This window comes from Hemitrygon akajei, chromosome 7, assembly GCF_048418815.1.
Source record: "Hemitrygon akajei chromosome 7, sHemAka1.3, whole genome shotgun sequence".
NCBI classification, from domain to species: Eukaryota; Metazoa; Chordata; class Chondrichthyes; order Myliobatiformes; family Dasyatidae; genus Hemitrygon; species Hemitrygon akajei.
Window position 1 is genome coordinate 183,345,632 of NC_133130.1, and position 15,231 is coordinate 183,360,862.

Below are 15,231 nucleotides of genomic sequence, written 5' to 3' on the forward strand. Positions count from 1 at the left end.
GGATAATGAGGTGGGTTTTCAAAGCTTGCAGGGAGATTTATGCCGGTTAGAAGAATGGGCTGAACGTTGGCAGATGGAGTTTAATGCTGAGAAGTGTGAGGTTCTACATTTTGGCAGGAATAATCCAAATAGAACATACAGGGTAAATGGTAGGGCATTGAGGAATGCAGTGGAACAGAGAGATCTAGGAATAACAGTGCATAGTTCCCTGAAGGTGGAGTCTCATGGAGATAGGGTGGTGAAGAAGGCTTTTGGAACGCTGGCCTTTATAAATCAGAGCATTGAGTACAGAAGTTGGGATGTAATGTTAAAATTGTACAAGGCATTGGTAAGGCCAAATTTGGAATATTGTGTACAGTTCTGGTCACCGAATTATAGGAAAGATATCAATAAATTAGAGAGAGTGCAGAGACGATTTACTAGGATGTTACCTGGGTTTCAGCACTTAAGTTACAGAGAACGGATGAACAAGTTAGGTCTCTATTCATTGGAGCGTAGAAGGTTGAGGGGGGATTTGATCGAGGTATTTAAAATGTTGAGAGGGATAGATAGAGTTGACGTGAATAGGCTGTTTCCATTGAGAGTAGGGGAGATTCAAACGAGAGGACATGATTTGAGAGTTAGGGGGCAAAAGTTTAAGGGAAACACGAGGGGGTATTTCTTTACTCAGAGAGTGATAGCTGTGTGGAATGAGCTTCCTGTAGAAGTAGTAGAGGCCAGTTCAGTTGAGTCATTTAAGGTAAAATTGGATAGGTATATGGACAGGAAAGGAGTGGAGGGTTATGGGCTGAGTGCGGGTAGGTGGGACTAGGTGAGATTAAGAGTTTGGCACGGACTAGGAGGGCCGGAATGGCCTGTTTCCGTGCTGTGATTGTTATATGGTTATATGGTTATATGGAGTCCTCTATAAATAAAAGTTCCAATAAGGTCACTTGTCATTTTTCTAAACTGAACAAATGAGACAGACAATTCATTTGCTTCACATATGACAGAGCTGCTATTCGAGGAACTGGAGGAGTATTTATTCCATAACAAAGTAAATTTACTTAGGAAGAGTTCACAGTACAAAGAACAGAATAAAATTTTGAGGAGACTGCAGAGTCATCTCCCAATAAAAGTGGAAAAAATGTCAAAAAAATTAGAGAATGGAATAGAATTACATTCAAATTAGAGTCATGGAGATAAGACCTTCATTCGATCAAGGCCAAGCTAACCATCCAGCACCCACCTAAACTCATCCCATTTTGATTTCTCACAATCGATCAACTGCTTCCCAGATCTTTTGATGTAGCTGAGGCACTTAATACAACCCATTTCTTATTTTTGGAATGTCAGAGGAAATCAAATCAATAAAAGGAAGTACACACAGTAAGAGGATGGAACTCTATACACAGAGTGCTGGACATCAGTACCCTACCCAGACCACTGCAACAGCAAGTCAAGCTCCAATGTTGTGCTTCAGTGCATATAAAATCAGCTACAATTATAATAGACAAAATGGTTATCAACATTAATTGGCTCATCTTCTCCATCAATATCCACACTGCCTAGGATGAGGTGGCATTGCAATGGCATGCATGCCCAAGATGGTACACAAAAATTTGGCATGCAGCGCTACCCCTCGATTCTTTAAAGCCCACCCGTAACAAAATGATATATAATGATCATCTTAATTGTCAAATGAAGCAATGATTTTTTACAACCCGAAAGCAGTGAGATGCTTTCACAGGAAATGTGTCACACCAGCTAGACAGTTAGAAGCATAGAAACCCTACAGCACAATACAGGCCCTTCGGTCCACAAAGTCGTGCCCACCTTAGAACTACCTAGGTTTTACCCATGGCCCTGTTTTTCTAAGCTCCATGTAGCCATCCAGGAGTTTCTTAAAAGACTCTATCATTTCTACCTCCATCACTGCCGCCAGCAGCCCATTCCACGCACTCACCAGTCTCTGCGTAAAAAACTTACCCCTGACATCTCATCTGTACCTACTTCCAAGCATCTTAAAACTACTCCCTCTCGTGTTAGCCATTTCAGCCCTGGAGAAAAGCCTCTGACTATCCACATGATCAATGCCTTTCATTATCTTGAACACCTCTATCAGGTCACCCCTCATCCTTCATCGCTCCAAGGAGAAAAGGCCGAGTTCTCTCAACCTATTCTCATAAGGCATGCTCCCCAATCCAGGCAACATCCTTGTAAATTTCCTCTGCATCCCTTCTATGGTTTCCATGTCCTTCCTGTAGTGAGGCGACCAGAACTGAGCACAGTACTCCAAGTGGGGTCTGACCAGGGTCATATAGCTGCAACAATTTTCAATTCATTGTGATAGATCTTTACTTGTTTCATGATCAGTATACCATTAAGCGGCATATGTTGCAAAAACACATGATTTTGGATAAGTTTTGAAATCTTCACAGACTTGATATACCATCAGTATGTGGAAAGTAAACAGATGGGCCAGTTGACAGTGGGCTTGCTCTGCTTACATTATTTTTCCTTCTGTTGTTTGTGAGTGAACACTGGCTATCTAGTGATTACAACGGTAAATACTGTATGTAGTTTAGCACTGTGACTATTCGTGTGAGTTACCATTTTCAGTGGTGAACTTGGTTAAGTCTAATTATAGGAGTAGACTTCTGATAGAACCAGTACTTTGTGCATACCTCTCAAAACAACCAAGATTTTAGCCAGATGCAAAATATTTGTCATTGTTGGTGCAGCAACAAAAGTGTCATTCAGAGTAAAATGTGAATTTTACTTCCCTTGATCTATTATGAATATGCATTAAATCTTATAAACCACATTCGATTTTTTTGTGGTTCACTATCAGGTACAATAAATACTACACAGAAATTAGCTTTACTTCAAATTGTCTTTTGCAAAGATCAATATTAATTTTTGAACTTGTTTTCTAAAATTAATATACGTATCAGGACAACTATTTTCCTTTTTTAAAAAGTTCATAATTTTTGTTACTAATATATTAATCAATGATAATTTTAAAATTCCATTGGCACATGATTTTTTTTTAAAAGATTATCACTAGTTTGGGCACACACTCACAAAAAGGTTCACCACCTCTGGTCCAGGATTACCATCTCTGCATTGTGAGGTTTTGTGCAAAAAATGATTGGAGAGATTGAGAGCTTATATACATTTACTTACAGTTGTCTGTAAAAAAAATAATTCAGTCATAAATGTACTTACCATGCGGTATTAAGGTGCAGAAGTACTTATCATGTTCTGCTTGTACGCATGGATCACTAGTTTCACATGTTGAATACAACAGATTCCAAACACAAAACACTGACAGCAACACTGGAAAGAAAAAAAAGCACAAAATCAATCAACAACACAGGGGACATGGAACAAAATGGAGCATGCGAGTTTGATGGGAGGGTTTGAGGAGCAATGAGGGAGGGGTGCACTTATAGAACATTACAGCCAGACAAGCTCATTCCAAGAGTGTACACACTGGCACCATCTACTGTTGTGGATCTAATATATCAGCAATATTTGAGTAATATTGTAGATACTGTTTAATTATGCATTCTTTGTTGGTTACATAATTTATTATGGGTTATATGTAAGAAGTACATCAATAGTTTAAGTCATTATGCAACCATGTCATTTGTGCACATCTCACTGAAAGTAAAAAATGAAGTCAGACACATTATTCCTGGCTCCATGTTTTTAATTCAATTAGTTTTGTTTTGGAGTTACAAAACATAACAGTGGCGACGAGGGCATTTTAAAGAAAAACCCAAGATAACCACCTGCCTGTTGAAGCACAGCATGAAATGGTTGAGTTAAAAAAAACACAGCATGTTTTTTTTCTTCACAAGAGGAGAAAGACACTTAAGGTAAAAAAGAAGAAAATGAGAGAATTTGTGTGTTCATAAGAACCAGGTGATAATAATCATAAATAAAAAGAGAAGAACAGAAATGGCTGGCTACATTGGAAAGATAGATGCATTAAATTGCACAAGAGATAACTGGCTGTTGTGTAAGGAACAAACTGAGCAGTGCCAGGTTTGCAATGTGCATTGGGTGGAAGAGCATACAGTTTGTTTAGCAGTTTGACTGCTTCAACCAAACCAGCCAAAATGTGATTTGCTGGTATCATGAGATTAATACAGGAACATTAAGAATTGAAACCATTGTTGATTGCAGAAAGCTTTAGGTTTCAAAAGTCAAATCAAAGGGAAAGGGAGTCCATGTCAGCATACATGACTGAATTGAAGTTCTCTGAGTATTGCCAGTTCAGTGTTGAGTTTAATGATGCACAGAGAGATCATTTAGTTCGTGGAATCTTACAAGAATGCATTCAAAAATGGCTCCTAACTACAGCACAGTTCACATGTAAAAGAGCAGTTGAAACTGCTGTATCAGTGGAAAAGACTGACAGAGACACAATTTAATTGCAGTCAGGAATGAAATTCAGTGTGAAAAAAATTGCACCATCTAAACAGAAACTGGCCTTAATGGACAATTTAAAAATTACTATGCTGTGGATGTCTGTATATTAAATATATTATATAGTATACATAGAAACAATAGAAAATAGGTGTAGGAGTAGGCCATTCGGCCCTTCAAGCCTGCACCGCCATTCTGTATGATCATGGCTGATCATCCAACTCAGAACCCTGTACCTGCTTTCTCTCCATACCCCCTGATCCCTTTAGCCACAAGGGCCATGTCTAACTTCCTCTTAAATATAGCCAATGAACTGGCCTCAACTGTTTACTGTGGCAGAGAATTCCACAGATTCACCACTCTCTGTGTGAAGAAGTTTTTCCTCATCTCGGTCCTAAAAGGCTTCCCCTTTATCCTTAAACTGTGACCCCTCGTTCTGGACTTCCCCAACATCAGAAACAATCTTCCTGCATCTAGCCTGTCCAATCCCTTTAGAATTTTATACGTTTCAATAAGATCCCCCCTCAATCTTCTAAATTCCAGTGAGTATAAGCCTAGTCGATCCAGTCTTTCTTCATATGAAAGTCCTGCCATCCCAGGAATCAATCTGGTGAACCTTCTCTGTACTCCCTCTATGGCAAGAATGTCTTTCCTCAGATTAGGGGACCAAAACTGCACACAATATTCTAGGTGCGGTCTCACCAAGGCCTTGTACAACTGCAGTAGAACCTCCCTGCTCCTGTACTCAAATCCTTTTGCTATGAATGCCAACATACCATTTGCCTTTTTCACCGCCTGCTGTACCTGCATGCCCACCTTCAATGACTGGTGTACAATGACACCCAGGTCTCATTGCATCTCCTCTTTTCCTAATCGGCCACCATTCAGATAATTATCTGTTTTCCTGTTCTTGCAACCAAAGTGGATAACCTCACATTTATCCACATTAAATTGTATCTGCCATGAATTTGCCCACTCACCTAACCTATCCAAGTCACCCTGCATCCTCTTAGCATCCTCCTCACAGCTAACACTGCCTCCCAGCTTCATGTCATCCGCAAACTTGGAGATGCTGCATTTAATTCCCTTGTCTAAATCGTTAATATATATTGTAAACAACTGGAGTCCCAGCACTGAGCCTTGCGGTACCCCACTAGTCACTGCCTGCCATTCTGAAAAGGTCCCGTTTACTCCCACTCTTTGCTTCCTGTCTGCCAACCAATTCTCTATCCACATCAATACCATACCCCCAATACCGTGTGCTTTAAGTTTGCACACTAATCTCCTGTGTGGGACCTTGTCAAAAGCCTTTTGAAAATCTAAATATACCACATCCACTGGTTCTCCCCTATCCACTCTACTAGTTACATCTTCGAAAAATTCTATAAGATTCGTCAGACATGATTTTCCTTTCACAAATCCATGCTGACTTTGTCCGATGATTTCACCTCTTTCCAATGTGCTGTTATCACATCTTTGATAACCGACTCTAGCATTTTCCCCACCACCAATGTCAGTCTAACCGGTCTATAATTCCGGTTTCTCTCTCCCTCCTTTTTTAAAAAGTGGGGTTACATTAGCCACCCTCCAATCCTCAGGAACTAATCCAGAATCTAAAGAGTTTTGAAAAATTATCACTAATGCATCCACTATTTCTTGGGCTATTTCCTTAAGCACTCTGGCATGCAGACCAACTGGCCCTGGGGATTTATCTGCCTTTAATCCCTTCAATTTACCGAACACGAACACCACTTCCCTACTAACATGTATTTCCCTCAGTTCCTCCATCTCACTAGACCCTCGGTCCTTTACTATTTCTGGAAGATTATTTATGTCCTCCTTAGTGAAGACAGAACCAAAGTAGTTATCCAATTGGTCTGCCATGTCTTTGTTCCCTATGATCAATTCACCTGTTTCTGACTGTAAAGGACCTACATTTGTCTTGACCAATCTTTTTCTTTTCACGTACCTATAAAAACTTTTAGAATCAGTTTTTATGTTCCCTGCCAGCTTTCTCTCATAATCTTTTTTCCCTTTCCTAATTAAGCCCTTTGTCCTCCTCTGCTGGTCTCTGAATTTCTCCCAGTCCTCAGGTGTGCCGCTTTTTCTGGCTAATTTATACATTTCTTCTTTGGACTTGATACTATCCCTAATTACCCTTGTCAGCCACGGGTACACTACCTTCCCTGGTTTATTCTTTTGCCAAACTGGGATGAACAATTGTTGTAGTTCATCCATGCGATCTTTAAATGCTTGCCATTGCATATCCACCGTCAAACCTTTAAGTATCATTTGCCAGTCTATCTTAGCTAATTCACGTCTCATACCTTCAAAGTTACCCTTCTTTAAGTTCAGAATCTTTGTTTCTGAATTAATTATGTCACTCTCCATCTTAATGAAGAATTCCACCATATTATGGTCACTCTTACCCAAGGGGCCTCGCACGACAAGATTGCTAACTAACCCTTCCTCATTGCTCAATACCCAATCTAGAATGGCCTGCTCTCTAGTTGGTTCCTCAACATGTTGGTTCAGAAAACCATCCCGCATACATTCCAAAAAATCCTCTTCCTCAGCACCCTTACCAATTTGGTTCACCCAATCTATATGTAGATTGAAGTCACCCATTATAACTACTGTTCTTTTATTACACGCATTTCTAATTTCCTGTTTAATGCCATCCCCAACCTTACTACTACTGTTAGGTGGCCTGTACACAACTCCCACCAGCGTTTTCTGCCCCTTAGTGTTATGCAGCTCTACCCATATCGATTCCACATTCTCCAGGCTAATGTCCTTCCTTTCTATTGCGTTAATCTCCTCTCTAACCAGCAATGCTACCCCACCTCCTTTTCTTTCCTGTCTATCCCTCCTGAATATTGAATATCCCTGGATGTTGATCTCCCATCCTTGGTCACCCTGGAGCCATGTCTCTGTGATCCCAACTATATCATATTCATTAATAACTATCTGCACATTCAATTCATCCACCTTGTTACGAATGCTCCTCGCATTGACACACAAAGCCTTCAGGCTTGTTTTTACAACACTCTTGGCCCTTATACAATTATGTTGAAAAGTGGCTCTTTTTGCTTTTTGCCCTGGATTTGCCTGCCTGCCACTTTTACTTTTCACCTTACTACTTTTTGCTTCTACCCTCATTTTACACCCCTCTGTCTCTCTGCACTTGTTCCCATCCCCCCACCACATTAGTTTAAAGCCTCCTGAACAGCAGTAGCAAACACTCCCCCTAGGACATTGGTTCCAGTCCAGCCCAGGTGCAGACCGTCCTGTTTATCCCAGTCCCACCTCCCCAGAACTGGTTCCAATGCCCCAGAAATTTGAATCCCTCCCCCTTGCACCTTTTTCCAAGCCAAGTATTCAACTGAAATATCCTTCTATTTCTACTCTGACTAGCACGTGGCACTGGTGGTAATCCAGAGATTATTACCTTTGCGGTCCTACTTTTTAGTTTATCACCTAACTCCCTAAATTCACCTTGTAGGACCTCATCCCATTTTTTACGTATATCGTTGGTACCTATGTGCACCACAACCACTGGCTGTTCACCCTCCCACTCCAGAATGTCCTGCAGCCGCTCAGAGACATCCTTGACCCTTGCACCAGGGAGGCAACATACCATCCTGGAGTCTCGTTTGCAGCCGCAGAAACGCCTATCTATTCCCCTTACAATTGAATCCCCTATCACTATAGCTCTACCACTCCTTTTCCTTCCCTCCTGTGCCACAGAGCCACGCATGGTGCAATGAACTCGGCTGCTGCTGCCTTCCCCTGATGAGACATCTCCCCCAACAGTATCCAAAACAGTATGTCTGTTTAGGAGGGAGATGACCTCAGGGAACTCCTGCACTACCTGCCTACTGCTACGCTGTCTAGTGGCCACCCCTTCCCTTTCTGCCTGTGTAGCCTTTACCTGCAGTGTGGCCAACTCACTGAACGTGCTATTCAGAATCAGAATCAGAATCAGACTTTAATCGCCAAGTACCTATGCACATACAAGGAATTTACTTCCGGCAGATGTCGTCTCTCTGCTCATAACAATAATAATGATAAATATAAATGAAAATATAGATTATACATACAGGTAGTGCAATCCAAGTAATAGTTAGCCGACAGTTAACCGGCAGTTAACTGTTCAGCAAAGTGACCGCAGTAGGGAAAAAACTTCTCCAGTGCCTATTAGTCTTAGTCTGGAGGGATCTGAAGCGCCTACCAGATGGAAGCAGATCAAACAGTCCGTGCGCAGGATGGGAGGAGTCCTTTATGATGTTCCCCGCCCTCTTCTTCAACCTGGAAGAGTACAGGTCCACAATAGAGGGCAGGGAGTCTCCAATGATGCGCTCGGCAGTCCTCACTGTGCGCTGTAGTCTGGTTCTATCCTGCTTGGTGGCAGCTCCAAACCACACAATGATGGAGGTGCACAGGACAGACTCAATGACTGCAGTGTAGAACTGCAGCAGCAATTCCTGAGGCAAGACCGTATTTCCTCAAGAGCCGCAGGAAATACATCCGCTGCTCGACTTTCTCAGCATTGCGGATACTCCAGTATGAATCCAATCGCGGCTCCAGACGCTCAATGCAGTCTGCCAGAAGCTGCAGTTGGACACGCTTCCATCACACACTGGAAATATCCCTGATTTCCCACATGCTGCAGGATGAACAAACCATGGGGCTGATCTCAGCTGCCATGACCTACCCAATACTTGCCTCAACTTTTGAAACTTTCTCCTTTGAAAGGAACTTACCCGACCTTACCTCACTTGTAGTGAAGCCTCTTTTCGTCAAAGCCTCAAATCTCCACTCCTTCACTGGCCCACTCACTCACTGGCCACGTTCCACAGGCCGCTCCGCTTGAGGTAACCCTCTATTTATTTGTTTGAGCTTTTCAAACTGCTTGGTCACCTGACCTCAATTGCCCAATCAGCTGCTTTCTGCTGAGTCTGAGCTATTCAAATCTTGATTGTCTAATCAACGGCTTTCTGCTGAGCTATTCAAATCTTGATTGACTTGATTACACAGTCCAACTGCCAAAACTGCCAGAATCTCTCGAGTCAAAGCCTCAAATCTCCACTCCTTCACTGGCCCGCTCACTCACTGGCTGCTTTCCACATGTATAATGTGTGTATAGTTGAGGTGCATTCCACATTGAGTTGGACTTTATAGCTATGTAGGAAGGAGTGTAGTGTTTTTAATATATCAGTAATATTTGAGTAAAATTGTAAATATATTGTTTGATTAATCATTCTTTTTTGTTTAATTTGCTATGGGTTGTATGTAGAATTAGGTGAATGACATCCTTCATTACACCACCACATCAAATGCACACACTCCACTAAAAGTGAAAACAAAGTTAGACACGCTGTTCCTGGCTCTATGTTTTTATTTTGATTAGTTTTGTACTTTGGAGTTACAAAACATAACACCTACCTGAATGAAATTCTTGTAACCAACAGACACAACTATGGGAATGACTCAGTACTCTAGCACCACTCTACAGAGCGGTGAATGGTTTGGGTTGAAAAGAGCCCTTCACCAGATCATAAGTCCAAAAGAAATGGGAGTAGAATTAGGTTTCTCAGCCCATTAAGTTTGGTCTGCCATTCCACCATGACTGATTTATTATCCCTCTCAACTCCTTTTCTCTGTCTTCTCCCTGTAACCGCTGACACCCTTGCTAATCGAAATGACCTCCCTAGCCATTTGTGGTAATGAATTCTGCAGGTTCACCACCCTTTGGCTTAAGAAGCTCCTCCTCATCTCTAGTCTAAAAGGATGTTCTTGTATTCTGAGGCAGTACCCCCTGGTCCTATACTCCCCCACTATAAGAAACGTTCTGTCCATATCCTCTCTATGTAGGTCTATTCTTAATTCTAGTTGCATCACTAACAATTATGAAAACTGACAATCTTCTGTTGCTGCATGCCATTCAATGCTTTCTGAGAAGAGTTTACAGTTTGGGCAGGGATTGTTGTTTATTCCCACTCAGGATGTGAGGAAAGATGCTTCAGTAGACTTAAGCTGGTAATTTGTCCCAAATTTCACAGCAATGGGAAACGAGGTTAACGGTTGCAGAGATTTATAAAAGTGATCTAAATTTCCAATTTTTCCAACTGAACTGCTGTTCTGGAAGTAGTCAAATGAAAATTGATTGAAAGCTCTGCCAACAAAGTGAAACAACAGACAGTGATACAAACAAAAACCATAAATAACAGGGTGGCTGAAACTTGAAAGGAGAAGAGTGGCATTTTGCTTCCTGAAAGACCAAGGAACAAGATCTTACACTGAAACAGGGACAAGACCTTACACTGATACAGGGACAAGACCTTACACTGAAACAGCGACAAGATCTTGCACTGAAACAGCGACAAGACCTTACACCGATACAGGGACAAGACCTTACACCGATACAGGGACAAGACCTTACACCGATACAGGGACAAGACCTTACACTGAAACAGGGACAAGACCTTACACTGAAACAGGGACAAGACCTTACACCGATACAGGGACAAGACCTTACACCGAAACAGGGACAAGACCTTACACCGAAACAGGGACAAGACCTTACACTGAAACAGCGACAAGACCTTACACCGATACAGGGACAAGACCTTACACCAAAACAGGGACAAGACCTTACACTGAAACAGCGACAAGACCTTACACCGAAACAGGGACAAGACCTTACACCGATACAGGGACAAGACCTTACACTGATACAGGGACAAGACCTTACACTGAAACAGCGACAAGATCTTGCACCGAAACAGGGACAAGACCTTACACCGATACAGGGACAAGACCTTACACCGAAACAGGGACAAGACCTTACACCGATACAGGGACAAGACCTTACACCGAAACAGGGACAAGACCTTACACCGATACAGGGACAAGACCTTACACTGAAACAGGGACAAGACCTTACACCGATACAGGGACAAGACCTTACACCGAAACAGGGACAAGACCTTACACTGAAACAGGGACAAGACCTTACACTGAAACAGCGACAAGACCTTACACCGATACAGGGACAAGACCTTACACCGATACAGGGACAAGACCTTACACCGATACAGGGACAAGACCTTACACTGAAACAGGGACAAGACCTTACACTGAAACAGGAACTTTTCCCATCAGGAATACAAATTATAATCTTCCCTGGTTTCAGGAAAATAAATCCAACTTCACGAACAATGTAATTTAACTTTCCCCTCCTTTGTACCTTACCAAGAAGCATACTCTGAACCTTGATATATTGAAGCACTTCACTCTTCAATTAGAGACCAAAAACATCTGGGAGATATGGGGAAAGCAGGAGGCAGGGACAGAGACGATGAGGAAGGAAAGAATCATCATAGACAGCTTAGTTACCAGATGAATTGGTTAATCAATCCCACGTCCTTTCACCTTTAGGTCAAATTGGTTTGTGGGGGGGGGGGGGGGTGGAAAGAAAAAGGAGCATTAACGAAATAATAAGATAAAATACATTGGGAAAGATACTGGGGTAAATCATCTGCAATTTTGCCAATATTAATTCTTGAAAACGAAAAACCTGAGAGTGTCGATGCTGGTACTTTACCTTTTCCAGAAACCCATTAAGCTCTTTGTTGTGTTGTTTCAATTCATTTGTCTCTCGTGACGTACGAGCTGTCCCGTTTAACCCATACGCAGATTCGGTGATGAACAGTTACTGTCCAGCTACGGGGAGATGAGCTGCATGGAACTCCAATTCAGAGTCCATATTTTTCAGCCAAGGATTTCGGTATGAGTGCCGACAATTTTGAAGATGAGTGTGATCAGGTCCAACCTCCAACAATTTGGAACCCATCATACCACTTTTAATTGACCCCAGTATAATTTTAAACAACATAAACTAAAATGTAATCTGTTTTAAACCAAGCACTTACAGTTTATGTTTCGCATCTGAATCACTGTCCGCAGAAACCGAAACATTTGGAGAAAGTTGGGTTGTGCTGTATTCACACGTGGCACATACAACCAGCAACTGCGACTCCCTGCAGATTCTGAAGAATGGCGAGTCTACCTGGTGTTTCTAATGCTGGAAGACTTGTTTCACCTTGTGCATGCTTACTTGACTTACATGAGCGGCGGAGTGTGTCCTTGATCTGCAGGGGACCTGGGACAGTATCACTAAAACCCACACACCGAGATGGCGAAGCTTACCATGCCCTGTTACTTATTTAAAAGTGCTGGTTTTTATGCATGGCTTTGGTTGAGAAATCAAGTTGCGACTCCCTCCTAGAGCTAATCTATCTGTGCAAATCATCGACAGGAATTTATGGCTCAAATTGGAAAAAAATGTGACAGTACGACAAACCATCTCTGCAATCAGAAGACAAAAGGCAAATCTTAATCGAGTTGAGCAATACAGTTGCATTGGGCTTCTTGGATGTTGGAATGACATGGTCAAAGAGATAGCAACTGATTCGGTGTGTTCAAATAACTCAGTGGGACAGATTAACTTCAAGCTCTACCAAACATCCAAAAAGGGAATGGTATCTATCTTCATCAGCATATAAGACTGAAAAGCTTGAGCATGTAGATATTAAGAAAGGATGTGTAGGAGCTTTTGGAAAGCATCAAGTTCGATAAGTCACCGGGGCCAGATGAGATGTACCCCAGGCTACTGTGGGAGGCGAGGGAGGAGATTGCTGAACCTCTGATGATGATCTTTGCATCATCAATGGGGACAGAAGAGGTTCCAGAGGATTGGAGGGTTGCAGATGGTGTTCCATTATTCAAGAAAGGGAGTAGAGATAGCCCAGGGAATTATAGACCAGTGAGTCTTACTTCAGTGGTTGATAAGTTGATGGAGAAGACCCTGAGAGGCAGGATTTATGAACATTTGGAGAGGCATAATATGATTAGGAATAGTCAGCATGGCTTTGTGAAAGGTAGGTCATGCCTTACGAGCCTGATTGAATTTCTTGAGGATGTGACTAAACACATTGATTGATGGTAGAGCAGTAGATGTAGTGTATATGGATTTAAGCAAGGCATTTAACAAGGTACCCCACGCAAAGCTTATTGAGAAAGTAAGGAGGCATGGGATCCAAGGGGACATTGCTTTGTGATCCAGAACTGGCTTGCCCACAGAAGGCAAAGAGTGGTTGTAGACAGGTCATATTCTGCATGGAGGTTGATCACCAGTGGTGTGCCTCAGGGATCTGTTCAAGGATAGATCCCCTACTCCTCATGATTTTTATAAATGACCTGGATGAGAAAGTGGAGGGTTGGGTTAGTAAATTTGCTGATGACTCAAAGGCTGATGGTGTTGTAGATAAAGTGGAGGGCTGTCAGAGGTTACAGCGGGACATTGATAGGATGCAAAACTGGGCTGAGAAGTGGCAGATGGAGTTCAACCCAGTTAAGTGTGAAGTGGTTCATTTTGGTAAGTCAAATATGATGACAATATAGTATTAATGGTAAGACTCTTGGCAGTGTGGAGGATCAAAGGGATCTTGGGGTCCGAGTCCATAGGACTCTCAAAGCTGTTGCGCAAGTTGACTTTGTGGTTAAGAAGGCATACAGTGCATTGGCCTACATCAACTGTGGGATTGTGTCTAAGAGACAAGAGGTAATGTTGCAGCTATATAGGACCCTGATCAGACCCACTTGGAGTACTGTGCTCATTTCTGATCACCTTACTACAGGAAGGATGTGGAGACTATAGAAAGGGTTTAGAGGGGATTTACAAGGATATTGCCTGAATTGGGGAGCATGCCTTATGAGAATATGTTGAGTGAACTCAGCTTTTTCTCCTTGAAGTTACAGAAGATGAGAGGTGACCTGATGGATGTGTACAAGATGATGAGAGGCATTGATTGTGTGGATAGTGAGAGGCTTTTTCTCAGGGCTGAAATGGCTAACACGAGAGGACACAGTTTTAAGGTGCTTGGAAGTAGGTATAGAGGAAATATCAGTGGTAATTTATTTTTTTAATGCAGAGAGTGGTGAGTGTATGGAATGGGCTGCCAGCGATGGTGGTGGAGGTGGATATGATAGGGTCTTTTAAGAGACTCCTGGACAGGTATATGGAGCTCAGAGAAATAAGAGGGCTATGGGTAACCCTTGGTAATTTCTTAGGTAAGGACATGTTCGGCACAGCTTTATGGGCCAAAGTTCCTGTATTGTGCTGTAGGTTTTCTATGTTTCTAAGATCATAAGCTATAGGAGCAGAATTAGGCCATTTGGCCCATCAAGTCTGCTCCACCATTTCATCATGGCTGATCCATTTCCCTTGGGGCCTTCCCTCCCATATTCCTACATGCCCTGACTAATCGAGAATCTATCAACCTCAGCCATAAATATATCCAACGACTTGGTCTCTACAGCTGCCTGCGGCAATGAATTTCACAGATTCTGTCACTACCCACTTAAGATCTCTGATTAATCCTAGTTCAATGCACAACATGCAACCCAGAATAGTTGATACCTTAGCAGGCTCAATCACAAGATGCTCTAAAAAGCCATCTCATAGGTATTCTACAAATTCCTCCTCTTGGGATCCAGCACCATCCTGATTTTCCCAATCTACCTGCACATTGACACCCACATGATTATCATAACATTGTCTTTTGTCACACATTTTCTATCTCCCACTGTAATTTGTAGACCACATCTTTGCTACTGTTCAGAGGTCTGTATATAACTCCCATCGTCTCTTTACCCTTGCAGTTTCTTAAATCTACCAACGATTCTACACCTTTGCTCCTTTGTCACCTCTTTCTAAAGATTTGATTTCATTTTTTACCAACAGAA

General features: G+C 42.1%; 1 protein-coding gene across 1 annotated transcript in view; it reads right to left on the reverse strand.

Moving 5' to 3' along the window:
- The window catches only part of LOC140730166 (uncharacterized), a 31,937-nt gene extending 19,327 nt beyond the window's left edge, over positions 1–12,610 (reverse strand). Inside the window, exons 1-2 of the mRNA XM_073050291.1 lie at positions 12,357–12,610; positions 3,211–3,321 (exon numbers count right to left, since the gene is read on the reverse strand). Of these exons, the coding sequence (XP_072906392.1) occupies positions 3,211–3,321; positions 12,357–12,402 (157 nt within the window). The 5' untranslated portion in view covers positions 12,403–12,610. The remainder of the gene's footprint in view (positions 1–3,210; positions 3,322–12,356) is intronic.
- Positions 12,611–15,231: the final 2,621 nt, after the last annotated feature.